Source organism: Sparus aurata, chromosome 9, assembly GCF_900880675.1.
Source record: "Sparus aurata chromosome 9, fSpaAur1.1, whole genome shotgun sequence".
Classification (NCBI taxonomy): Eukaryota; Metazoa; Chordata; class Actinopteri; order Spariformes; family Sparidae; genus Sparus; species Sparus aurata.
This window is the reverse complement of record NC_044195.1, coordinates 7,142,674-7,170,108: the sequence shown is the minus strand read 5'-3', so window position 1 is coordinate 7,170,108 and position 27,435 is coordinate 7,142,674. Positions and strand designations below refer to the sequence as shown.

At 40.6% G+C, this 27,435-nt stretch overlaps 1 protein-coding gene across 1 annotated transcript in view; it reads left to right on the top strand.

Moving 5' to 3' along the window:
• The first annotated feature begins 7,072 nt into the window (after positions 1–7,072).
• fer1l6 (fer-1 like family member 6) overlaps positions 7,073–27,435 on the top strand; it is a 31,435-nt gene continuing 11,072 nt past the window's right edge. The window contains exons 1-31 of the mRNA XM_030429255.1: positions 7,073–7,339; positions 8,625–8,710; positions 9,335–9,446; positions 9,955–10,009; positions 11,873–12,004; positions 12,111–12,173; positions 12,480–12,558; positions 12,831–12,987; positions 13,290–13,476; positions 14,656–14,757; positions 14,875–14,965; positions 15,056–15,173; positions 15,290–15,521; positions 15,919–16,027; positions 16,224–16,461; positions 17,147–17,264; positions 17,438–17,538; positions 18,740–18,842; positions 19,299–19,418; positions 19,548–19,700; positions 19,870–20,041; positions 20,331–20,455; positions 23,846–23,980; positions 24,090–24,239; positions 24,345–24,452; positions 24,768–24,830; positions 25,295–25,393; positions 25,972–26,197; positions 26,288–26,421; positions 26,504–26,623; positions 26,708–26,753. Of these exons, the coding sequence (XP_030285115.1) occupies positions 7,308–7,339; positions 8,625–8,710; positions 9,335–9,446; positions 9,955–10,009; positions 11,873–12,004; positions 12,111–12,173; positions 12,480–12,558; positions 12,831–12,987; positions 13,290–13,476; positions 14,656–14,757; positions 14,875–14,965; positions 15,056–15,173; positions 15,290–15,521; positions 15,919–16,027; positions 16,224–16,461; positions 17,147–17,264; positions 17,438–17,538; positions 18,740–18,842; positions 19,299–19,418; positions 19,548–19,700; positions 19,870–20,041; positions 20,331–20,455; positions 23,846–23,980; positions 24,090–24,239; positions 24,345–24,452; positions 24,768–24,830; positions 25,295–25,393; positions 25,972–26,197; positions 26,288–26,421; positions 26,504–26,623; positions 26,708–26,753 (3,766 nt within the window). The 5' untranslated portion in view covers positions 7,073–7,307. The remainder of the gene's footprint in view (positions 7,340–8,624; positions 8,711–9,334; positions 9,447–9,954; positions 10,010–11,872; positions 12,005–12,110; positions 12,174–12,479; positions 12,559–12,830; positions 12,988–13,289; positions 13,477–14,655; positions 14,758–14,874; positions 14,966–15,055; positions 15,174–15,289; positions 15,522–15,918; positions 16,028–16,223; positions 16,462–17,146; positions 17,265–17,437; positions 17,539–18,739; positions 18,843–19,298; positions 19,419–19,547; positions 19,701–19,869; positions 20,042–20,330; positions 20,456–23,845; positions 23,981–24,089; positions 24,240–24,344; positions 24,453–24,767; positions 24,831–25,294; positions 25,394–25,971; positions 26,198–26,287; positions 26,422–26,503; positions 26,624–26,707; positions 26,754–27,435) is intronic.

Below are 27,435 nucleotides of genomic sequence, written 5' to 3'. Positions count from 1 at the left end.
CAATAATAAGGAATAAGGACAGTTGAATCAAGATTCAATGTACAACACATGGTTGCATATCAAAATGGAAGTTTGTGGTTCCTTCATGCTACACTAATGTACAGCATACAGTAATTTATATATAATTATACATAAACACATCTTTACAAGGAAATAATTCTGGACTAACAGCAGCAACAAAATGGGTATGGTAGCATGGTCGGCATCTTCACATTAAAAGTTTGACATGCTCTAAATGCTGTCCATAAACTTTGAATGTGCCTTAGCACCACACATCAATGATGAGAGATTCATTTTTCGCATCAAAAATAGAGAATCTACCTCCAGAGTTCCGAGCTGTGTCTGTTTTTATATATATATATATATATATATATATATATATATATATATATATATATATATATGTAACATTATACAAACAGTGTAATGAACAGTGTAATACTAGGACAATGCCATGGTAATTACAAATGTATTTACAAATATAAAAGCTTGTTAAAAGTTGGTAATACTTATTGCTAAAAAGGTATTAAAATACAATTTTGTAATTGGTAATCAGAACATCATGAGGTGGGATTCTACTATACTGACAAAGAGGAAAATGAGTAAAAATGAGGGATAATAACATGGTAATAGTCCATCAGTATCAAAAAGATAATTTTTATCATTATCATAGATTAATGTATACATTAGTACAAGACCCTCACAATAAAATGAAAATGACTGTTAAATTTGTACTTTAAATTGAATGACTCTTTTTCATTTAGAAAAAGATGGTAAATAAATAAGGCACTTGGTACTTAAGGTACTTAATATTTGGTAAATATATACATATATATATATATATATATATATATATATATATATATATATATATATATATATATATATATATATATATATATATATACACACATATATATAAGCAAGAGGTGATTTCCTGGAAACAAAAATTGTGTTTTCATTGTAACAAACATGAATCATGACTGAGTAATATAAATATTTTATATATTATATTTGTTATGAAGTTATCTTAGTGTCAACTTAAAAACAAATATATATTATTGTCAGAATGTGATAAAATATTTTAGCTTTTTTTTGGAAATGAGGTTCAGATGTATGAATGAATGCAGTTAGGTGACATCTTTAAGTCGATTGTGCCTGGTGCTTAGACAGCTGATGTGATGAGAAGGTGAGTGTGTCTGTGAGCCTGCTGTCTGCTGATCCTCTCTGACTAGGGTGTGACTGCTCTGTTTACCAGAGGTGGTTTTGTTTACTCTGACTGTTTCACACATCCTGGTTATATGATTACCAGTGTACAGTACATGCACGATACAAACACACCAACTTAAGTCACCTTTGGGGAAATTACTTAGACTTACATTCATCTCCTGGAGCCTGACCTAACCTGTACCTTACCCTCACCAACTTATTCAGCCTAAAATTTAGAGATGTGTGTTGTGGGGTCCAGCATTTTTGTCCCCACGAAGCTGTTGGATCCCTCCATTGTGAGTGGGTGCCTGGTTTGTGACCCCACAAAAGACAACTCTCAACATCCACACACAGACACACTGTTTTCAAGCTTTGTGAGGGACATTACATAGACTTGCATTTGTTCCCTGGCCACTCACCCTAACCATAATCAAAGCACCTTACCTTAACTTAAACCAAGTTTTCACCCTGAACACAACAATCTACGTTATGGGGACTTACGTTTTGTCCCCCCTGAGGAACATGGGTCCTCACTAGGGTTGCCACCCGTCCCGTAAAATATGGAATCTGAAATGGAATTTATTTGGCAATTAAACGTCGTGTACCGTATTGAACCAATACGGGGCGCGATTTGTTCCGTATTTCCGTAAATGTCCAGTACACATGTCTGTCACACACACATCATCACTAAATCCAACAATAATGATCAAAATAAAACACAGGGAATACTAGGCAAAATTGTTGTGGCGGAACCCCCTGCCCCAACTCCGGTCCTCTGTGTGTCTGCGCATATGTGTGGTGCTGTCACGGTTGCCTAGCGACGGACACCACACACCGGCGCTGCCCACAAAACCTGCGCCTTTTAAAAATGTCCACTACACCCGAAACTCCACCACGTCCTCACAAGCGAAAACGCTTGCAAAAGTACAGACGTGAGTGGGATGGACAGTGTCAGTGGAGATGTTTACAAGGCAAATTGTAAAATGTGTCGGCGAGGGTTTTCAGTGTCGCACGGTGGGCTGTCTGACATCAGACAGCATGCAGCAACAGGAGAGCAACACTGCAGACGCATAAGAACACAAAAGACCCAAGCAGTGTCACAGTTCTTCATACTCCCATCATCTCTTGAGACTGATATGGTATGTTGAGTGACACTATGAGTGGTTTCCTATCTGGTTGTGCTTTTGCCAGAAGATTTTAGTAAACTTTTGTGGTTTGATTGATTGTGTAGGATGTTGAGTTTTTAAAGTCGAATGAACGATCATTTATTTAATATACAGTAGTATTAGCCTATATAAATATTATATATGGCAATTTAAAGAACAAACCATACTAATGGAAAGGTACTAATGGACCTTTCTGTGTATTCTTTGTCAAAATGTTTATATTTTTGAGGAATACAGTGTTCAGTGATCATTATATAAATTCTATTATTAGTGTGGTTTAACTGTTTGGATAACCTGACTTCCTTTCAAGTCATAAGACGGGCAGCAGACAATTTTCTTTAAGTAAAAACGTTCAAAGACTTAATTGTTGCGCACTCCACACAAACAGATTTCATTTGAGATTTAATTAAATTCACTTTATAAGAGAATTTGTTCATTAGTAATAAAGCATTTCAAGCTTTAAGTATGACTAATTGCTCTCTTGATTACCCCTTTACTAAAAACACCAACACAAAATAAAACATACCACTGCTGCGGGCGCCCTGCCCCACAGGAGTTGGGCCGTGGTGGTCATGGCCCGAGGAGCCGTGGTGGGCGTCCCTTATTTTAATTTCTGAAAGGTGGCAACCCTAGTTCTCACAATGTGACTAATACATAACAACACACATATATTGATGTTGGTCTATAGGTGATGTAAGGTGGGCAGATCGACAAAAACTGATTTATATTATTGTTATTAGTAATGTCTACTTGAGGAGGAAGCAGCATGTTTTCAGCATCATAGAATCTCTGGATAATTTAAAAGTTGATTCAAAGAAGTACCCACTGCATTCAGATTACTGATAATATATAATAGCAACTACTACTCACACCATAAATCTACAGCTACATCTGTCAAGTGTTACTTGTTAAAAATGTAATAGTAATAGTGTTATATAATATAGAAGACGTTCAAAATGAATCAAAACAATTAAAGGAATTCTGAGTGTGTTATTCTTGGAGGCTCTTGAACTTTCCAGCAGGTAATCCAGGTAAAATCAATAAGAAGCAGACCATGCATCAGCTGCATGCTCCCTCTGCTTTACAACTCCATCCTTTGAACAAACAGTGCAAGCACCAATCACCTGTTGAGGCTGCTATTCAACATCTTACTCTGACTACCTGAGCCAACACATGCAGACAGGATGCAGCGGTGCGTGTCAAGCTAAAGGAACTGATGAGTGACACTGACTCCTTACTGCAGCAATGGATCCCAAACTGAGGTAGGAGACCAGCTCTGTCTTTTGAGTTGATTGAGCTAATTTTGTCTTTTACTGTGGTTGAATTATTAAACTCTTCCTATCTGAACTGAAGTAGTATGCAGTGTAGTATGCAGTAGTATATTCATTCTGGATCCAAAGCAAAGAAGAAGGGTATTGTTCAGAGATTGTTTATTATTAGTTTTCTTTTTGCCTTTTTGGTTCACACTGCCTACAGAAAGTCACATATAGTTCTTGGTTGTGTTATTTATCAGCAGCATACAGACCTGTGAGGACAGCAAAGTGTTTAAAAAAAACAAATCTCTTTATTCATTCAAATGAGACCAGGCTCTGCGTAAAATAATAATTCAGCTTTTCGCTACGACCAACTGCGGAGTGGTCCAGCAATGCTCTACAATGAAAAAACAAATATGTGCAACAACATTTTCCTGGTAGATTACATTGTAAAGTAATCAAGGGAGGTTGATGTATATTCACTGTTTACCTTATGATCACTCTGACAGAAGATTCAATGTTTGTCATCATGGAAACTTTCCAGAGTTGTAAAATCATCAGTGAACAGCAGTACAGTGTCTCCGCATCTGATACGCCTCAGAACATATGACATATGACATTTATTTGGACTGGACTTTATGGATTATACTCAGATAGACCTGAGTCAACACTCCTCACACCTTGAATCTCGTCTTATGTTTAAGTACATACAAACAGAGTTTTGTGACATCACAACTAGTCATAGTTCAATATAAAACTTACTCTGATGTAGAAACTTGAAACCTCCAGGTCACAAGAAGTTCCCCAAGAATTGACTTTTTAGAGAAGTAATGTACTTAAATACAAATTAAGGGTAATTGTACTGTACTTGAGTATTTCCAATCTTCTGCTACTTTGGACTTCCACTCTGCAACTGGAGGCAATTTTTACTTTTTTTGAATTCACTAGATTTGTGCAATAATTTTCTAGTTTCTAGTTACTGTGAAGATTACATGCTGCATCAGAACCAAAGTAGTGCAATTTTAGATCGATTTATTTTATTTGCAAAGTAATCTTAAAAAATCCCATATAATTAATATACATACATGTAAATATACTGTATGTTTAATTTATCTAAGTACATTTATGACCATAAATTACATTTGATAATTAATTAGATGTAATATTGGACACTTTAGGACCTTTATGCATTTGTATGGGTGACATTTCACTTTATATAAAGTAATAATGGCATGATGTCTATACTTTAACTCAAGTATGACTTTTGTGTATTGTACAGCACTGGTAAAGTAGAAAGTAGATGTAATGTGCCCTGCAGTCAAACTGGTATTAGCAAATTCATAGTACGGAGTAGATTTCTTGAATTTTTTGAATGCTTGTGGTAATTTTTGTTGCAATCCATATCAGATTTTTTTTCTTTTGATTTAACATCAGATTATTTCCCATATCTGGAGGGGATCTTTAATGCAAATTCTGTTATTGTTTTTTTCTGATAAGCAACAACCGGTCTTGTTTTGGATGGATGGGTCGACAGAGCATCCCTCCCTTCAGTGTAAAAGCTTGTCTACTCATGAAGTGTTTCTGCCACACATTTCAGTCATCCACCTCGCAGACATCTGACAGAACAGATTTTCATCAATACTCTACACAGACCATTAGTTAGTGCATTTTTAGGCTTCAAAGGTTTTTCTTACAGTTTTCGCAGTAAATACAGACTGTGACACTGGTGGGGAGCTAGGTTGCTGCCAGCTAGAAATGTTCAAATGGGTCATAATTGACAAACAGCCTGTTTTGTCATTTAGGTAAGAGGATTCATTTTTGTTTAGAGATCACAAATAGCTCAACAAGCTCCATTAGAAGCAGTTGAACATGAGTGTTGTTTGAGGCTCCACTCACCACTGAAAACTACAATATGATGAGGAGATGAAGATTTGCTTTTACCTTGTGAAAAAAGTCTGCTTATCTTGGCGGCAGATGTTTCCATCATGAGGATGCATTTCTCTGGTCTCATCCACCATTATTTATAATGCATGGAGTACAGCATGTCATCATAACCGTGTGCTGTTTTTTTGTATTTCAGTATTGTTTTATGATATGCTCTGTGTTTGATTTGGATTTCCTCGGGGATGACAGTGCATAACAGATAAAACCTTAAACCTAATGAATAACTAAACTGTCAGTCAAGTCAAAGTCATGTTAATTACTCTTGATTTAATGTAATAAGTCAAGTTGAGACACATGTCTTACCCACACCGAGCAACAGGTTTATCTTGATATCCAAACATCATCTCATGTTTATGACAACAATTCAACATTTTGAAAGAAATGCTTTTAAATTTCAACTGGCGTTGGGTACTTTTCCTAGTCTGGTGAGTCTGCTGATATTCTTTATTTTTCTTTCCATAAAAAGGCCAAAACCAATGATGAATTAATCCCAATCATTAGCATTGTCCGTCTAGCCACAGCCTGATTCAGTTAATCATCCGAGCTATTGTTGTCCCTGATCCCTGATTGCAGAGATCGCAGTAGTTTGTTTTGTGTCACACTGCATCAAACTATGTTAATCTATGACTGAAATAGACCCCAAATGAAACTTTTGCTGCATTTTTTTGCTGTTTTGTGAGTGATGTTTGAGCTTTTTAAGAAATTGAAACTATGCTTTTTTAATCTGTTTTTAAAGCTTGATATCTTCAGAGAACATATGTGCTCAGAGCTGAGTGCTTCAGAGGAAGACAGGAATGTTTTGAGAGATCAGTGTTGTCATGGGATTTATGACTGTGACTAACATGTAGAATAATGCCTGGCTTATCATTTAACTAGTGTAGTCACACATATAACAAATAAATGAGAAAAAAAATGAATAAATTAGCATCTGTCCTCCCAGTATAGTTCTGCCAACCCTGCCACACACAACTTACCTGTAACACTTTATGCTCCATGGTTTATCTCCAAGTTTTTTCATTCAAGGAACCATTATTTTCACATGTCTGTTCCTTGTTATTGGGTGACCATCATCGCTCTCACCTGTACAAACTGAACTAAATGGGGACACACTGCTACAGATAAAGTCCTCTAATGAGAACATTCAGGTTGTCAGAGCAGCATTAGAAAATTATAATGTAAACTATTACTTAGACCTGTGAATAGCTGTTAAAGGGAGTGAGGAGGGCAGGTCCCTTTACCGAAACCACAAACTAACAGTGTTCCAGTAACACTGGAACCACAGCAAGTTCAACACTGAGAAGGAGAGCGATACTTAAGACTAAGACTGGATCAAGTTTATTTATTTAGGCATAAAGACAGGTGTGGAGCCTGAGCAGGCTGAAGGATGTTTGATAAGTCTTTATTTACAGGAGGCATGTCAGATGGTATGAGCAGAGTGAGTGCTGAGCAGAGAGCTGACAGGATAATTACTCTTTGGAAATCAGCCAGGGTCACTAATCCAAGACACAAGCGAGTGATAGCATGCTGTGTTAATTTGCTTGTCCGAGGGAAAACAATGTCTTAGTCTGAGCAGAGAGAGATGAGAAGGCAACAAATCCTCTGACATCCCCAAACACTCAGAGGGCAGAGAGGTAACCAGATGTGAGTTGCATCGGAAGTTTTTAGCTGAAACTGATGAGCTGAACCCTCCTGGTGCTTGTTGGAGACAGAGAAAACTTGTCTAAAATTCAAAAGAATGGATCATTCAGACAGTCCTGCAACCCACCGGTGAGCTGTTTAAAGTATTTTTGTTTAGACCATTTCAACTGTTCTGGATTTTACTTTGGTAATCCCTTTAGGGTCTCATTTCAATTAAATATATTATTGTCATTATAGAGTTTTACACCTGATTTCAGTTTGGAGATTTCCTGTTTTAGAAAACGATAGTGGAGAAGGATTAACAGATTTGTAAACGGAACCAATTTCATTGAATTTCCATAGATGTTTCTGTATTCCTTAACTGACTTTAAAGAGCTCCACGGAGTGCAACCTGAGCATCTTTAAACTGATGGATTGTAGTCGTACTTCAGGTCTTTTTTATGAAAAAAAATGCTGAATGCATTTTGAGGAAAATTTGAAGTCAAGATAATAACTGCAACAATGAAACAGTTTTCAGAATCAGTTTTCATCTTAACAATCAAGATTTAATAACATAACTTAATATATCTATATTTTTATTTTGATGTTTGTATTACATTACTAGTTGAATAAAACAAGCATTGTTACGATCGGAGCTCTATATTATTGGGAGGATGTTTCACATTATTTTCTGAATTTCTATAAACCAATCAGTTGATTAGTGGAGAAAATCTACAGATTAATTTATAATAAAATCATTGTTCAAAATGTTCTTTTATGTTAATGCATGAATACTAATATAGTAAGAAAACATGTAATACTGCTTGCATTTTACTTTTAATGTATAAATACATATTAATAATGTCCTGCTCCAAGTTGATAGTATTTATTTATATCCACTTCCTGGAAGAGAAAGGCTTTTCTTTAAATTAAGATTTCCATTTATTGCTATTGCTAATAACTGTGCTAAATGGACTGTACAGCACATCTCTGCTGCCGTCATGTACAACAATCCTCGAGGAAAAATTGTCTTCTCTTCTTTTCGTGTGTGTTTTTTTCATGTTTGATGTTCTCTCTTTATTCTTCTGCTAATTACAGAGATTTACACATTTCAGGCTTGAGGGAATTCAAGAAAATCCATAGAGCAGATGTACAGCATATCATACATCACTCATTTCTCCTGTAAAATTGCTCTGGAAGCTCTGATAGTCATAATATGGCATTAGTCAATGACTGTCTGACATCAGATGCAGCTTGTTATCCTTCCTGGTTAAGAACCACCAACCCCCTTGCGCAGCCATCTTCACTTCTTGTTGTGGGGACCTCAGCCTGTAATAATCCTGCTGTAATATGCTACAAGCAAAAGTACTTTGTAAAAAGAATGAGGACGAAACAAAGAACTGAGATGTTGAAAGTCTCTCTCCTCTGTGAGCAGAAAGGCCAAGATCATGTTCGGCCTGAAAGTGAAGAAGAAGAAGAAAGTCAACACCGACCTGGTCCTGGAAAACAAGGGAGCTGTGGGTGAGAGACACACACACACACACACACACACACACACACACGGAGGCACAGGGCGCAGTTTACAGTATTATGCACAACTTGATGTTGCTAAAATAAAGTCAATATAATCAGATGTAAATGATGTCTAACTACATGTACAGTATGCTTGCTCTCAGTGAAAACATCTCCTCTACGTGTCTTGGATGCCAGCCATCTTTTAATCTTTTAAGCAAACTGGCACTAACAGCAGCAACATAACACACAGGGGTGGATTTAAATGTCTGATGAAGTTGCCGAGAAATGACTTCAGACTATTCAATAAAATGCGGTCAGTTGTGTCAGACTGAATCCATGCTGATTACTGACTCCTCCCAGATGAAAAGGACCATCTTATTATTAATTTTAAAAAAGTTTCAAAGGACTCCCATGAACAGGGACGGTAACATCCTGTGCTCTGTGTTGTCTTTGAAAACCTAAACAACCCATAACTACTGTCACTGTGTACACCAGTATCCAACATGTGACTGTTTGACAAGGGCTGGTCTCACCAACTGTGATATGGCAGGAAAAATATTCTATTGTGCACTGTAAATACAACCAAGATGGTGTGTGTGTGTGTGTGTGTGTGCGTGCGTGTGTGTGCAGACAGTGAGGCGGAGGTGCACTCTGATGTGACTGTCCTGCTGGAGGGAGAAAACCTTGACGATCAACCTGGAACCTCCGCAGTCAGAACCAGGATAATACCAAACAATAAGAGGTCAGACATGCACAAACTACCTGTCAGCTGTGCCTTTTAACTTTAAAGTGTAGCAGCCAGGACCCTCATGCAGACACAGAGAATGACTCAGTTTGACAACTTAATTACGTACCAGAGATGGAAGCGGGCAGAGACAGCTGGCGGACAAAAGGATGGATCCTGAAGCATGTGGAAGAATACATTAAACAAAGACACAGCCAAACACGGGGAATCTCACTAAGTACACAGACTAGCCAGAAAGGCAGCTAGGGTTGTGGAAGTAAAGCTGGGGATGTTGTAGTGGATGACATGATGAGGGAGGGGAAGTGGAGGTAAACAAGGGAAAGCGCTGGGCCTTAACGTATAAAGCACTAAATAAGTGTTCTGTCTGTTTGTGGTTGACGTGCCATGATGACCACTCTGACTGACACTTTACTGTTCATAGATGACGAGTCACTGTTGCGTGTTTCTGTGACTCTGTGAACAATCAGACTGAGACACTGACCTGTACTTATTTACATTTTCACAGGGCCAAGCTGAAAACTCGCGTCCAGGACGGTGAAGGGAAACCACAGAGCTTCCAGGTGACAACACACAGAGCACACACTTATTCACTGTATGGGATATGTAGATGTTCAAATGTAAAATTAAACTCTAGCAATTCTCAAGGGAACATGAAGTTAGAGCAGGCATCTGAGGAGAAACATCCTTAAATAATAGAAGAAAACAGGAACAAATGAAAGAGCACTCAGTAGAGCGCATACCTCTGTCAAGGCCCAACAGTCCCCTTTAATTTGAATACACTTTATATGATCAGATTTTAACAGATCGTGCAGATCTTTTTTTTTCGACTCTTAGATAACTTAAATCCTCTAACAAATTAAATACATTTGTACTTTGATTCTTGCCAAGAACACTTGGCAGCACTTCTGCTTGTATTTTCTTCATATTTAACAAACAAATGCTAACAGAAGGAAACATCTGTGTGTACATAGGGTTTTAAAAGTAAAAATATTATTTTCTTTTTTTATAACCTTATAGCGGGCCAACATCACAGCACAGAGTAACACGAGTCACATGCCACTTTTAGCGTGGAGAGAGTTAGGAGAGCTGACTGACAAGGAGATGGTGGAGGATTTATTATCAAATCAGAAAGCAGAAACACCTATTGGGCAATATTTTGGATTTAAACTCAGTGATATCAACTAACCTGATAACGTTAAAGAGGGAAAAGGATTTCCTGACCGAGAGGTTGGAGGTGTGCAGCCTGTCGCCTGCAGCTCTTCATCTAACAGCACCTTCGTGTTTCTCTGACATATTTGAAATTGATCCGCTGTCTACAAATGCCAAAAATGACTTGTTTCGCTCTGTAGACCCATTTTGATAAACAGCAGCAGTGCAAACTGACCTTGAATTTCCTGCTATGAGTTTGCTTAAAAATAAATTATATATATGTGTTTCTATTTCAATTGAATAGATGTAATTTAAATTGGTGTGAAACAACTAAAGAACGATGAATAAAGAAGAAAACAAAATTAACTGCTCTCTAGAGGCAATTTGGGGTTCAGTGTCTTACTCAACAATATTTTGACATGCAGCTGGTGTAGACAGGGATTCAAACCAGCAACCTTTCAATTACTAGATTACACGCTCTACCTAATGAGATCAGAACACTGTCACTGCACGACCTAAATGTAGTGTTTCATTAACTCACTGTCATTTAGCATTTAAAGAACATTTCTCCTTTCTCTGTGTCTTTTCACCATTTTCTCTGTTTTCTCAAGAAACTCCTCAGGCTCTCAAAAGTCCTCCTTGCGAATAACTTTTTTTTTTTATTTACAACGATCTCGTCTAAAGTTTAAAGAAAATTCTTAGAAAACTTCATAATTCTAAGAATTGTCTTTGAATTTCATCACCAGGAGCAACTCTGAATATGAACATGGCCCCTGAGTGTTCCCTGAGAAATTAACAATAATACATTGAGAAACAACCTTTATCACAATGTTAAAGAAAGAGAGAAAAAATTCCTGTAACTGCGCCAAAAGTTAATGGGGTCTACAGTATTTCAGACCTATCCGTCATCCATGTTGCGTGGAAATCTGTTTGGTAGTTTTTGTGTTATCCTGCTGACAATCCACCCAACCAACAAACAGGTAAACATAACCTCGTTGGTGGAGCTAATTAAACATAATGCAACTGAATATTTTAACACATGAGCACAAAAAAGGAGAAAAAAGAGCACACAGTTATGACACATAGGGCTGATAAAAGAAATGAAAACATTTTTGATAGATATGCACTACATTATAATACTAAAGAAAGAGATGCTTTGCAATATGAGACCCATGTATGTATGTATATATGAAGTCTTTACTGGGAATCAATCCCAACATCATCGTTCTGTGCAGTGGTATTGTTTGTTCAATAATGTTCTGTCTGTCTCACAGATTGCCATTAACATCACAGAGGCCAGGCAGCTGGTGGGAGAAAACATCGACCCCAGCGTGGTGATCGAGATCGGAGATGAGAAGAAACAGACGTCAGTCAAAGAGGGAACCAATGCTCCTTTTTACAATGAGGTCAGAATACATTTGTTTGAATCACCTGCGTCTCAGTGTTGCTGTCAGCCGTTAATCTTTGAAGAACCCATGCTTAATTTTTCTCTTACTCTTTTCTTTCCGTCAGTATTTTGTGTTTGACTTCTTCGCCCACAAGGAGGTCTTCTTCGACAAAGTCATCAAGCTGACGGTGAGCAAAACTGCTGTGAATGAGCATTTCAAAGATGAGCTATAGGTGTCATGTCTATGATTGTGAATTATCAGCTCAGACAGCGAGCATGATTATACCCAGAAATCATGAAATGATATGTCCTTGATATATCTGAATATGGTAGTGGTTATCTATAAATTTGAAGATGACGGCAAAACACAAAGTTCTCTTTGTATATAGTTAAACATTTATTTCTGCAGTAATTGTTTGTTGTTTGCTTCCATGGTCTTGTAGCTTTAGGTTGACTGATTTAAGCTTGGCGTTTGTCTCTTTGTGCATATTCAGGTGATGCACTCCAAAATGCTGAGGAGTTTCTGCATCGGGTCCTTTAAGCTGGATGTGTGGACAGTCTACAAACAGCCAGGTAACTTATCTCTTCTGACATGTTTCTTGATTTACCTAGAGGAGGGAGCTGCACAGATCTGTGATCAGAAGTTTCAACCAAGTTTCTTCACTGTGCATAGATAAATCATAATAAGCCTTGGCTACATAAACTGTAACTGTGGTGCAGAAGCTACTAGGACAGTCAAATCTAAAGCTAATCTACAAGAGCCGGTTGGATGAATGCCTAACATGAGGGCATAATGTGGATATACACTCTATATACACTCTTCTGTCTCTTTCTTGCTCCCTTAGGTCACCAGTTCATCAATAAATGGGCAATGCTGACCAATCCCGGTGACATTAGCACTGGGGTCAAAGGTTATGTCAAGTGTGACATCAGCGTCTCAGCAAAGGGCGATGCCATGCAGCCAGGACCAAAAGCCAGTGATGCTGACGAGCAGATAGACAAGTATGATACCTGTCTGTCTTTTCTAAATGCTCTTTTAAAGGTTGATTTCAAAGGTGAATACATATTTCCCCAGAGGATGGATCCTAGTTATATTGAAAACCCAAGCATAACAAGTCTGCACTTGAGATGTCTGATAATTGGATGTCGAAATGGGTGAACACTGCAGTCTCTTGGAGGAGTCAGCAGGGATTTAGTCTACTGCTGTGATATGTCTCTTGGGTGAATGCCGATAAACCTGGTCGTTGAAGATTTTATGAAGCAGTCTTGGGTTGAAATATACAGTGATATACCTTCTCCTTAAGGAACCTGCTGATACCAGAAGGTTTTCCCGCTGAGCGGCCCTGGGCTCGTTTCTTTGTGAAGGTGTATCGAGCTGAAGGCCTTCCACGGAACAACTCCAGCATCATGGCCAACGTCACCAAGGCCTTCATAGGAGACAACACAGCACTCATAGACCCATATGTAGTGGTCAGCTTCTTCAAACAAGTGGTGGGTTGAATCTCTACAACTATCAGCTGACATTTTAATACATGCTCATTTAAAAACTGATTGGAAAGCTCACAGCAGCTATTGTACAGGTTTATGACCAGTTGGTCAAATCTTAAGAGGAAGACAGCGACTGTGTTTTTAGTGTAATTAAAGCCATAAAGCTGTCTAATTGCTAGGTCCACCTTTGCTGTCTCTATAGAGGATTGCACTTTTCCATCAGGGCTCTAATCATAACGTATACCGTTGGGGACAAATTTCCCCAATATTGAAATATGCTCAAATGCCCCCTGATATAAAAAAAAAAAAATAAAATAGTTATGCTACAACAGATTCCCGTGCACCAACATCCAAAATGATTATCATAAGATGAAATCTTAGTTATAAAACTAAAGAAATCAACATTATTATCATTACCTGTTCTAGTATTACGATGCTCTGCAGTTCTACGTGTGTTTTTTTCCAGGGGCCATACCCTAGCAGAAGCGTTGCAGGCTACAATCAGTGTCAGATTTGCAGATAATGGTTTGGCAGGTTTTCAAACCCTATCCCCAATGGAAAGATGACACCCATTCTAACCAAAACCTATGCCAAAAAAGCTTTCTAGCTCCAGGGTTTGCTTCCTGATTATGTAACCCATTGAATATGCCCAGTTGAGTTTCCGCTGCTGGCCCCGCCTACTAGTTCCCACTACAGTGTGATGATGTTACAGATTTTACAAAAGCTTTTACAAATATTACACCTCCATGGGTCAAAAATTCCTAACAGAGTCATAATCGATCTTGTTTGCAGTTCTTAGTGTCCTGTCAACGGTTTTACAGACATCGCTTTTATTTTGGTGGTTTATGGGGAAAATGCTTTTTCTCAATTTTTCACTGTGACCACCATGCCAGTTTGGAAGCAAAGCTGAGTGGTGCCCACCGGGGCCAGGTTGGGGGTAACATGGCTTTTGGTTCGACATAATAGACTGAATCACTGTGACGTTGCATGAGCAGCAACACCCATTTCCAGGTACAAAACTGGCACTTGATTTGTATTGTGGAGATCTGTTTAAATTGTTTATTTTTGTTGACATTATTAGCCATATCTGTGATGTGTAAAGATATATAATCAAACATGCTGGTCCAACGTGTCTGTCATTTCTTTGCTTATCTTCATTTAACAACCTAGCCTTGTTCTCAGGGTCGCACGTCCACTCAGAAGTCCACAGCTGACCCGGTGTGGAACGAGCAGATTGTCTTCACAGAGATGTTTCCTCCTCTGTGTCAGAGACTGAAGATCCAGGTATGAAAGTAGGAGGAGGAAGTGACTTTCTCGGAATTTCACCATGATTTACACAATTCAAATACACAATTACATGACACATGATGTCACAGGATTCTGCCCTCCCTCTTGCCATAGGTCTGGGACGAGGGAAGCATGAATGATGTTGCCATTGGAACTCATTACTTTGACTTGAGACGCATTTCCAATGAACAGGATGGTGACAAAGGTGGGAAGAGTGAATTTCTGATCGTCTCATGGTGACTGTTGTTTACATATTCTCTCTCCATCTTATTCTCTTCTTCTCTTCTGTTTTCAGGGTTTCTACCAACCTTCGGTCCTGCTTGGATCAACGTGTACGGCTCTGCCCGAAACTTTTCATTAGGAGATGACACAGGAGAGCTTAATGAGGGCATCGGAGAGGGAGTGTCCTACAGGTGAGTGTTCAAAGAGAATGATTATTGAAATATTTTTACAGTGAGAAACAATCTCTACGTTAATAATAAAGCAACAATTTTCCAACAACAAGCTGTGAATTTCTTGCTGGTGCTAGGGGTCGGGTGTACATGGAGCTGGCGGTGGAGATCCTATCCGGAGGGACAGGGACAGAGTCCAAACTCATCAAAATAGTCAAGCCTATGAAGGATTCTAAAGCAGGAAAAGCCGGAGGGAAGGACGGCAAGACTCCTGCAGGAGGAGCGGGAGGAGCTGCAGGTGGAGCTGCTGATGATGACAAAGGAAAGCCTGTGGCACCAGAGGTGCTGCCAGTGGAATCTCCTCCTGGGGTAAGGAAACAGATCTTTCTTACAGAGAAAGAAAAGGTTTTTGGTAAGACTGGTCTGGCATATGACAATAAACACTACAATAAATATTAGCCTTTCCTGCGGAGAAAGAGTCTGCAACATAAAAGCTGAGGGTGTTTAGTTCCTGACGACAAAAACAAATTGTTTTGAATATGCCAGATATGCTGACAATAACATTGCCAAGTCTTCTTCATGCTGGGTACCTCTGAGCTGTAATACACCAAGTGAAAATAAATGGTTTCGGCTTTTTGAAATGGAGGATTGCAGACACCAGGCATTATCTTCAGTGGAGGAAAATATATTATTGGGCCATGGAATTGTCTGAAATAATGTTCTGCCAAACAGAATAATGAATTAATGTCAACGTTTCTGTGTCCAGCTGGATACAGACAACATGGAGAGCTTCCTGCTGTTTGGGGCGTTGTTTGAGGCCACCATGATCGACAGGAAGATCGGAGACAAGCCAATCAGCTTTGAGTTCTCCCTAGGTGAGCTGCTAAACCCACTTTTTTTTACTCGAGGTATAGTTTCATCCCTAGAACAATGACAATTGATGGCACTGGTTTCTTTTCCAGTGTAGTTCCACTTGTACTCCAGTCCTGTCCCTGTCTTGTTGTACTGTTTGGTCTTCATGTGGCTTGTGACACATATAGAAACCTCTTCTACGTTTGTTTCCTCCCTCAGGTAACTTCGGTAATGTCTTGGAGCAGTCTGTAGGTATCACTGCCCCCAGTCCTGCTGTCAGTCGGAGGAGAAGAGGTCTGGACGTCCCAGACAGCAGTGACGTTTCGGGCTCCTCCACTCTAAGCAGTTCCCCAACCTCCCCGTCATCCCCCCTCCTGCCCAGAGAGCCTCAGGACCCCACCTTGACCTCCAAGTCCACCACGACTCCAGAGAAACCGCTCATGGTTGAAGGAAACAGGTTGAAACCTGTAGTTGTTGTGCCACAATTCGATTTGATTTTCACTGTAAACATTGTTCATCAACACTGACTATCATATAATTATCACATCACATCTGGATGTGCAAAGATCAACAGATCATTAGTTTTTTTTAATGTCCTGACAACTGTCATTTACATTTTAAAATTCTTCCATAAAGGGATAGAGGGATTTTACACCAACAGTTTGACTTTATCCTGGTGGCTTTTTGCAAGTTCAACTAATATTCAACAAAAATTTCAGTTCAGTTTCTTAAATCTGTCTCGAGGAAACTCTTTACAAAAATGTAATAGAGGACCTCTGAGATAGACAATACATCTCCAATGCTGTTGGTGTTACCTCCAGAAAAAAAAACAAAAAAAACACTGATCCTGCTTTTGAATTTGACAGTTGAAGTTTAATGCTCATTTGGACTGATTTTTGATTTGGAATCAAAATGGTGACATTTGTAGTGGCTACAAGTTACACTTGCAGACACACTGAAAAAAATGTTGGGCCCAGTCGCTTCACTTTGTTATTGGGTATAAAAGTGAAAGTCCTGACCTTTTGCGTTTTGCAGTTCCTGTGTACAGTGTTTTCTAGTTTACAGTACATTGCCCTTCATTGTTTTCGACACTCTCTTAGTTCATTGTGTAGATAACTGTGTGGTAATGTGTGCACATTCAGGCACTACATGTATCTGCCCCTGGAGAAGAAGCCATGTGTTAATGTGCTGAGTCACTGGGAGGACCGAACATACCGACTGTTCAACTCCAATATGCTGGAGAATATAGCTGTTGTCTTTGTATGTACCCACACACACACACACATACACAGACGCCCTGTTCTTATTTTGTTTGGCTTTAGTTATTCTATAGTTAGAGTTATAGACCTGATTTGAAGTAATTTCTGTATGAACAGTTTCCACCGACATCCTTAGAAGGAACTTAGATGCACTGCATATTTCTTGTCTTTTAGGAGGAGGGTGTAGCCAGCGCAGCTGCGCTACACAAGAAGTCAGATCCAGGGGCTGAGCAGGCGCTCAAAACAGTCCTTGGAGAATTCTGTATGGATGCCAGGTACTCAGACAATCAAATCTAGTTAGTGTCTCACAGCAGCAAACATTAGAAAGCTGTATGCTGTTTCTTTATGAAAAAAAATAAGCATGCTTCTTATTGCTCCAATGTAAAAAAAGTATTTAGTCATTTTGTCAAAACTGAGAAAACATCTCACCTTCATTAAAGCTGCTGTCAGTGTTATATTCTTATTTGAATTAGAGTTAAATAGCTCTGTATTACAACAGTAATCACTGGTATAGAGTGTTTTCCCAGTCCCATGTTTTCTTCTGCCCGCTCATGTAGTAAAAGAGAAGAGACATTTTCTGGTATCCCTGCCCACTTTATCCAATCAGGACAGAGAACTGCCATGACAGGGGGTCCTGTCTGCATAGCAGGATCCTCCTCCTGTTTGCTGCTGACTGGAGATTACCGCGTTCATGTGGTGATGTAGAGAGGAGGGATGGGATCGCTAACGGCAAAACTGACAGGAAGTTAACGCTTACAGCAGCTTTAAAAAAGTTAAACGTTGGTCCAACAAAGAAGTTTTATTTATGAAAATATTCAGCGGCTCCTGACTGTTTCAATTCTCAGGTCAGTGTCAGATTTTTATAGACATGATTTTGTAAAGTCCTGTTAAAATGATATACATACACTATGTTAAGGCATGAACTGTTTCAAAACCTGGAGCCTACGTTACCCACAGTGCAACTCAGCCACTGAGCGACTCCACAGAGGCAGTTGATCAGATTACATGCAGCTTCCTCTGTGAACACAAAAGGCTTCATACGACTCCCTGAGACCTTTTAAGCATTAAACATAAAGAAACCTCATTAATCTACACTATTTCACTTGCTAGGATCGTCACTCTCACTCACTCTCTATCATAAAGTGACAGAAAGATCAGTGTCGCATTAGTAATTGGACAGCCTCTCATATTCATTAGAGAGACAGGGCAAACCTTCATATGGTTGCTCTATATCATATAGTGAATTACAGAATGCAAACGCAGTCACTGAGGAGTGTTTAATCACACCATGATACAGCCAGATAATGGAAGATAACCCTATTTATTGTCCTAGTGTGTTCCAATCCAACGGTAGCGCTGTACATTATGATGCACAATTCCACCATTTCGCTACTGTTTTTCAGGGGAGAGTGTAGACAGACATGCTGACACCGGCTGCTTCTTTTCACCATGAGCTTGTTGTGTTTTCCTCTGCAGGAGTTTCATAGCAACAGCAGAGGCCAAGTTGAAAGCGGAGCTAAAGTCGAGCTACCTGACACAGCTGGACAAGAAGCGCCTCACCATGTGTAAACAGGAACTGGTGGGAAAACACACGCGAGCAGTACACACACACACACACACACACACAAACTACAGTGCACAGGATCTTTAAGGCCATACGACTGAGTGGAACATTTTGCTGCTACAAGAGATCCTTCATTAACTGTCTTTTTTTTGTGAATAACAAAAACGAATAAATCAAAATCGATCTGTTTTTCGTGACTGAATACAAACAATTACCTTAAAGGACAACACAACATTTCAGATAACACACTGTCAGAGAAATGTGCTTTCAGTACAGTGGGACATTTTTTGAACTTTTATGGGTTCAGAATAATGGGCCTTTGGAAAACTGGGTAGTCCGCAGGTGCAGGTGTTTCTCCAGGTCAGGTGTTTCATCAAGCCTCAACAGTGTTAATCATCAGTGGTGTTTGTGTGTGTGTGTGTGTGTGTGTGTGTGTGTGTGTGTGTGTGTGTGTGTGTGTGTGTGTTGCAGGAGAGTATGATAACAGAGGCCCAGTCCTTGGGAGACAGGAAGAGAAAAGCCGGTGGTGTGAAAGAAATGCTGCAGGATGCAACAAAACTCGCACACAAACTACACTTTCTTGTGGAGGAGGTAGGGGACTCACCCTGTGTGTGTGTGTGTGTGTGTGTGTGTGTCTTTTTTGTGTACATCTTGTCGTTTGTGTGTACCTTGTACATCATAACTTTTCTTACTCACTTGGCATGCTTTCACACGCTGCAGCCACAGCACACTGTGCCCGACCTCTTTGTGTGGTTGCTGAGCAACAACAAGCGTGTTGCATACGCTCGGGTCAGAACCAGAGACCTGCTGTACTCTAGCAGCCGAGAGGCCCGAGGAATCCACTGTGGCAAGATAATAACTCTGTTTCTGAAGGTAAACACACATACATAAGTATGACTATCCTATGATGATGATGATTATTATTATTATTATTATTATTATTATTATTATTATTATTATTATTATTATTATTATTATTGTTGTTATTGTAGGAAGGCTGGCAGAGACAAACTAATGCAGGTGTGTGTTTGTGTGTGTGCAGCCTCCAGGGAAGCGTGTTGCAGGCTTGTCAGTCCAGGCGAAGTTGGATGTGTATCTGTGGTATGGATCCTGCTCAGACTCCAGCCACATGCTGGACGACATACCTGCAGGATTCAGTCCGGCCACGGGGGGCGCAGACGCCAGCAGCCCTCCAAAGTGCCTGCTCAGTGCAGGTGAGAGAGACATTTTTATATTCTTCCATTTCTATGGTTATTTTTCTTCCCTTCAAATCCGCACAATGCATTTGCCTTCTGTTTCTGGCTTCTTTTGGACCACAACCAAACACTGTCAAACAAATTCCACTGCTAAGACTCTTAAACTGTTTTGAGTACAATCTGTCATGTATAGGAAAAGGAACTGGTTTATCTTCAAATCCATTACATCACTGTTATATTAGGTTTCAAGCAGTAGTGTGTGTGTGTGTGTGTGTGTGTGTGTGTGTATGTGTGTTTGTGTCTCCAGAGCAGCATAGGTTCCAGCTGAGGTGCCACATGTATCAGGCTCGTGGTCTGATTGCTGCTGACAACTCAGGCCTGTCTGACCCTTTTGCTCGAGTCACCTATCTGTCACACAGCCAAACCACCAATGTGAGTATGTGTGCTTGCACGGGTTTGACTTCACAGATACCGAATCACACTCACAACAGTTGGCAGCCCTGATTTTAAAGTCCTTTTTACATAATGAACAATATGCTCCCACTTTGCATTAGAAGTCTCATAACACCGCTCTTGTCTCAAGTCAGCTGATTATACTGCTACCACTTCATTACCATGGCCTCAGGTGAAACATGTTAACATGTTAACTGGTGGGAATTTCACCATCAATTTGTTTTTAAAGAAGAAAACATCAAAGTGTCACAATACAAATACAAACACAAATTATTGATTTTCTCTTGTCTTTGAATAATTGGTATTAAAGTGATCTGAACGTGATTGTTTTACACATATATAAGTAAGGATTTTACCACTAGCTGAATTATTTTCAAATATGGAGCAGGTTTTAACTGAGTCTGAGTCCAGACTCTTCCTGCTCTCACACACAGCCAGCCACTCTCTGTCAGTGTATGTTCCCTCCCCTTCAGATCTACAGTTAGAGTATGAGTGAAACTGAGCTGACATGCCTCATTCACTGCACAAACACATGTTGTTTGGATCAGAGCTCAAACTAGTTTCAGTTATGTGGAAGTGAAACTCAGAGAGACAGAAGTGAAATGGTGCAGAAAGGAGTTCAGCTGCACCAGGATACCTTTGTTTGGTCAATCTGTTTGGATCTACTGAAGGATCCGGTGATTATTCCCTGTGGACACAGCTACTGCACGGACTGTATCAAGATCACTGGGACACGGAGGATGAGAAGGGGATCAACAGCTGCCCTCACACCGAGGCCTGAGCTGCTGAACAGCACCATCTTAGCAGTTTTAGTGCTATGCTGGACCTGAAGATATGGCCTGTGATGTCTGCACTGGGAGAAACCTGAAAGCATTAAAGTCCTGTCTGGTCTGTCTGGTCTGTGTGGTCTTGTACGGTGAGAAACACCTCCAGTGTCATTATGACGTAGCTCCATTACAGAAACACAAGCTGGTGGAGCCCACTGAGAAGCTCCAGGAGAACATCTGCTCTCGTCATGATGAGGTGATGAAGATGTTCTGCCCTACTGATCAGCAGTGTATCTGTTATCTCTGCTCTATGGACGAACATAAAGGCCACGACACAGTGTCAGCTGCAGCAGAGAGGACTGAGAGGCAGAGAGAGCTGGAGGGGAGTCGACACAACATCCAGCAGAGAATCCAGGACAAAAAGGAAGATGTGAGGCGCTTCAACAGGAGGTGGAGGCCATCAATAGCTCTGCTGATAAAACAGTGGAGCACAGTGAGAAGATCTTCACAGAGCTGAACTGTCTCATGGTTAAAAGACACTCTGATGTGAAGCAGCAGGTCAGATTCCAGCAGGAAACTGAAGTGAGTCGACTCAAAGAGCTTCAGGAGAAGCTGGAGCAGGAGATCACTGAGCTGAAGAAGCTCTCACACACAGAGGATCACACCCAGTTTCTACACAACTACCTCTCACTGTCAGCACTCAGTGAGTCTACACACTCATCCAGCATCAAGATCCGTCCTCTCAAGTACTTTGAGGAAGTGACAGCAGCTGTGTCAGAGATCAGACATAAACTACAGGACATTCTTGGACAGAAACAGACAAACATCTCACTGACAGTGACTGGAGTGGACGTTTTACTGCCAGAACCAGAGCCCGAGACCAGAGATGACCTCTTGAAATATTCACATGAAATCACACTGACCCTGCATCATTTAGGATTCAACAACAGTGTTATCCTAGTCACCCTGACAGATTCACTGACAGGCCTCAGGTCCTGAGCAGAGAGAGTCTGGCTGTATGTTGTTATTGAGAGGTGGAGCATAGAGGGCTAGGAGTTGGCGTAGTCACATACAAGACTATCAGGCGAGCAGGTGTGTCAGGTGAATGTAGATTTGGATACAATGATAAATCTTGGATGTTATTGTGTTGCACAGAAAGTTATCACTTTTATTACAACAGTGCCCTCGAACCTTTCTCTGGACCTCGGTCCTCCAGAGTTGGAGTGTACCTGGATCACAGTGCAGGCATTCTGTCCTGACTCTCCTCCACAGAGTCCACACCACATTCACTCAGCCTCTCTATGCTGGACTCTGCTTTTTTTCCTGTCCCGTCCCAACATGATGGGCAGTACTTTGACGTGTTTTTGTTCTGCAAATGATTGAGTGTCTTCAGGCAGCAAGGGTTAAGGTTTAAACCATGAATAGAACAAACATGAAGAAAGCCTTTTCTTCTCCTCTTCATCCATGTTGTTGTACAGAGCTGAGTATATGTTCGGAGCAGAGGAGCATTTGTCAGTAAGTCTCTGTCCTAAAACAGCTTCGTCACAAATAGATGAGCAGAGTTGGATCTTTTTAGATATTTTTTTGAGCACCTGATCAACAAAGAGGATTTATTACACAGACTACAACACTAAACAGGGGTTTCTTCTGCTGAAAGAATCTTTTAAAAGTACTAAAGGTGTTATTTTCTGTTGACATTAAAAGACTTCAGGGGATTATTTTAAACTTCACTGTATCACTTTAGTAGTTCAGTAATCCATCCCAGTTCACTGCTGGTCAAACAACTGGAGTGTGGGATGGTTACTAACTTCAGGCGGTACGAGCCGACTACCTTGCAAAACATACTCCTTCACAGTGAGCTTTTATCCCTGAAAAAGGCATTTTGAGTAGGTTTATGGTCACCTGTGGCAAGATGTTAAAAACTGGTCAGACTATTTGAATTTGTTGATAAATCGTGCACATTCAGACCATATTCACCAGAATCTGAAATACTGGCTTTCAACTGAGGAATATAGTTGGCCACTATTTACACATGAGCATGAACCGTATCTCTAAAACAGGTACTGTAATGTCAATAACAAATACAGCCCAAACTGTATACTGCAGTCACATGAAGTCTGTATTTACTTCTAGTACATGCATTTTACTTCCCAAATCCCTGTTCATAGCTGTAACACTCATGTGCATGTGCTTTACAGCAGTAAGCCCATTGTCTTATTTTACACTCAGGTAAAACAAACGGCTGCCCATTCTCATTTCCTGAAAGCTTCATAAGACCTTGTACCACTTAACAGTGACTTTAGATAAATACGTTGCATGTTCAGCTATTTTTATTTTTTGCCTCATTTTCACTGGATTGGGCCAAAAACAGGCTGCATGTAGCCTTGTCCAGTTCAGGGCAAAATCATACAGGCAGGCCATGCCAAAGAAGTGATACAAAGCTTCTATTTTTAACTGACATCCAAAATGTGATGGGATATTCTCCATCTCAAGCTGTGTGGACAAAAACATTGTTATTCATGTAGACTGATCCTGAGCTGAGCTGGGCTCTCCAGGTCTGATTTTTTTTTTTTGTGTGTGTGTGTGTGTGTGTGGCTGTCAGGTGATCAGTCAGACTCTCAGTCCAACATGGAACCAGTGTTTGCTGATGAGCAGTCTGCTGCTGAGTGGAGATCTGCAACACATCGAGCAGGAGCCGCCACGCATTCTCATCGAGGTGTACGACGACGACGCACTGGTAATACCATGTCGATAAACACACAGATGGATTCATCAAGTAGTAGTTTGATCACTGCTAGCTTCTGACCTCCTCCCTCTGACGTCACCCTGTCCCCCGCTGTGTGCAGAGTAAGGCGGAGTATCTGGGAGCCACAGTGGCGGTGCCTGAGGTCCGCCTGTCCTCTGACCCCTACACGCCTCCAGTTCTGCAGTACAGCCCTCTGCACTGTGGCAGCCAGTCAGGAGGAGACCTGCTGGGTGCATTTGAACTGCTGCAGGTCAGTCACAGTGACTTTATGTACCGTTCAGTTTCCATCATGATGATACAGGATGTAAAATAAATACTGATAATGAGGAAGTGTCGTTGTGATGACTGTGTGTAGATCCCAGAGTCCGGAGAGCAGAGTCTGCCGCAGCTAGAGGAACAAGAAGGAGGGATCTACACAGTTCCTGCCAACATCAGACCTGTCCTCAGCACCTACCGACTGGAGGTGTGTGAGTGTGTGTGTGTGTGACATATGGCTTTTCGTATTTTGTGACCCTGTTGTTAAAGACCTTTCCCAGGATAAATTGTCGTTAATGTCGTGGCAACATCAATGAAAGAAACACTGAAAGCGAACAGCAGCTGAGTGTTACTGTTGGACCACTCTCAGCTGGACACTGAACTTATTTTCTGCTGACATTTCAGCAGAAAACTTTTTTTTCTTCTGAGAAGCTGACAGGTCGGCTGAAAGGCCGCTCCAACCACTTAGCCATAACAAACCTCTGTGTGTGTGTGTGTGTGTGTGTGTGTGTGTCTTCATCAGGTGTTATTCTGGGGTTTGAGGGAGCTGAAGAAGGTTCAGTTCCTGTCCGTCGATCGCCCACAGGTACATGTATACACACACATGCAATTTTTATTTTGGTCACACTCAAGACTTCATACTTTTTTAAGAGCTTGTTTGGTTAAACTCGAGCTCTCATTTCCAAACCATCATCCTTTCCTAAACCTAACCAAATAGTTTTTAGACCTCTATTTTAAAAGTGTAACCAGAAGATGCATATTTATATGCGTAACAACACAGAATGAGTATGGGTTGTATCAACATGTAGGCGAGGTTCAATGTGACCTGCAGGTCTGTTACATGAAAAAAAAAAAACCTCATCGCCCCAAAACATCCTTGAACAGAACCTGTGAAAGAGCAACAGAGAACCATAAAAAGGGAAACAGGATCTGATGTCCAGTTAGTGTACACATTAGGAGAGAGAGAGAGGCTCTGGAGAATGTGGAAATCAGACATATTAATAAAGACCCTCATGGAAATAATGACAAGCCCCTTCTCTCTTTCTCTAGGTGTTTATAGAGTGTGCAGGTAAAACACTGCGTTCCTCCGTCATACAGAAGTACAAGTCCAACCCAAACTTCAGCACACTGGTGGATGTCATAGAGCTGGTAAGACTGATACAGGATTTACAGTGAGTCATAATATAAGTGTGAAGCATTCCAAATACAGCAGATTTTACTGGGGAGCAGTCCTAAAGGGGAACTGGTCTGATTCACCATGTGGCCAAATGTACCTGGACAGTCCTGTCCACGTGTTATGACATGTTGATGATACTGTGCTTCGAAAAGTGCGGCAGCAGTTTAGGGGAGGCCTATTTCTGCACAAAGCCTTCTCCATAATTAAAAAATCCAGTCTCCAGTTTTGTGTGGATGATCCTCTGGCCTCAACTCTATCCAACACCGCTGGGATAAACTGGAACACCTACTGTGAGCTTGCATTGGACCTCAGTAGTGCTCTGTTGGCTGGATGGGAACATATCCCTGCGGCTAGGCTCCAAAATCTGGTGGATATCTGATACAGATAAAAACTTAAGCTCATGGTTTGAAATGAGATGTCCACCAATCACATACGGGTATTCACGTCCCCACATACTTTTGGCCATTTAGTACACTATGGAATGAGGACGTTTATTGGATTATTACCACTATTTCTTCTAACATGAAAGCTGTACTCTGCTGACCTTCAGGAGTTACCAGAGAACGAACACCTCCATCCTCCTCTCAGTGTCACTGTTGTTGATTGGCGGGCCTTCGGTCGCAGCACGTTGGTTGGAAACCACATCATCAACAACCTCAAGGCCTTCAAATACACTCCACCTCCAGCCCTGCCTGCTCCCGTACAGACACACCAACCTCCCAAGGTGGAATACGCCCTTGAACCAGCGCTAACACCAGAGCCACAGAGCACTGAGGGTAATTAATGCGTTTATTTCATTTACGTGATGATGCTGATGCTTGCTCTTGACCCGAGGGAACATTTTTAATTTGTCTCTCATCCATTAGGACTGTCCCAGCATTCTGGGGAGACCAGTGCGACTGTATCACTAACAAATCAGGACTTTCTCATCACTGTGGAGGATGAAGCCCCACCTCCAGCCCCGCCCACACCAAAGCAGGAAGAACCCATGAAGAAAAAGGTGAACATTAATGCATATATAAATAAATGCCGATAGATATTCTGATGGATCACATGCATGTGTGTGTGTATTTTAAATCCAGGACAGCAGAACAAAGACCGCACGTCGTTCCACCAAGCGGAGGAAGAGGACCATCGCTGACGAATCAGCAGAGTGTGTCATCGACTGGTGGTCCAAATACTATGCATCTGTAGAGAAAGAGGTACAGATGATTGATGAGATTTATTGCCAAAGGTGATGAACCTTTTTGTATAAATAGAAACATGAACATGTGTTTGTGTTCCAGGCCAAACAGAAGGACAGCTCTCCTTTCCCCCAGGTCTTTGAAAAAGGTAGGAACTCTTCTCTTGTTTCATCACGCCTCCGCCAGTCTGGCTGAAGGTGCCGTTGTTTGTTTAATCCGATGTCAAAGGTCCATATCGGTGAACTAGTCACCCCTCTATCTATGGGATGTGAACGAACCCTGAAAGACACCCAAAAATGAAAATTCAGTCATTATCTCCTCCCCTCTTGCGGAAGGAAAAGCAGGTAAAATTTCGTAGTCCACAAAACGTTTTTCGAGCTCTACAGCAAAACAGTGTCGCAACAGTCACATAAACCCACTGAAGTAGCTGGGGACAAAAACATGAAATTGCTGTGTACAGCTCGTATGGCGTATTCCAAGTCTCCAGAAGCACAGAGATCCCAAACTGATGTGAAAGGACGTTGTCAACACCCTCGCCATGCGTTTGAGCTTGTTCACCCACAGCAGATGTTTATTACCTAGCAGGTACAGAGAAGGTTTCAGATTAAAATGAAAGTATAAAGAACATCTTCTCAAATAAAAACATGTGTAGGTCATCGACGGCTACTTTTATGTTACTGTAGAAACACAGCAAATACAAATTGTAAAAAAATAACAAAAGCTGTATACCTGATATTTTATGTCCCTAAGGACATTGTTAAAGTTTTCTTTTTTCCTTTTCTTTTTATACCGTGATACATACAGTAGCAGAATTTTTCACCAGTCGATGC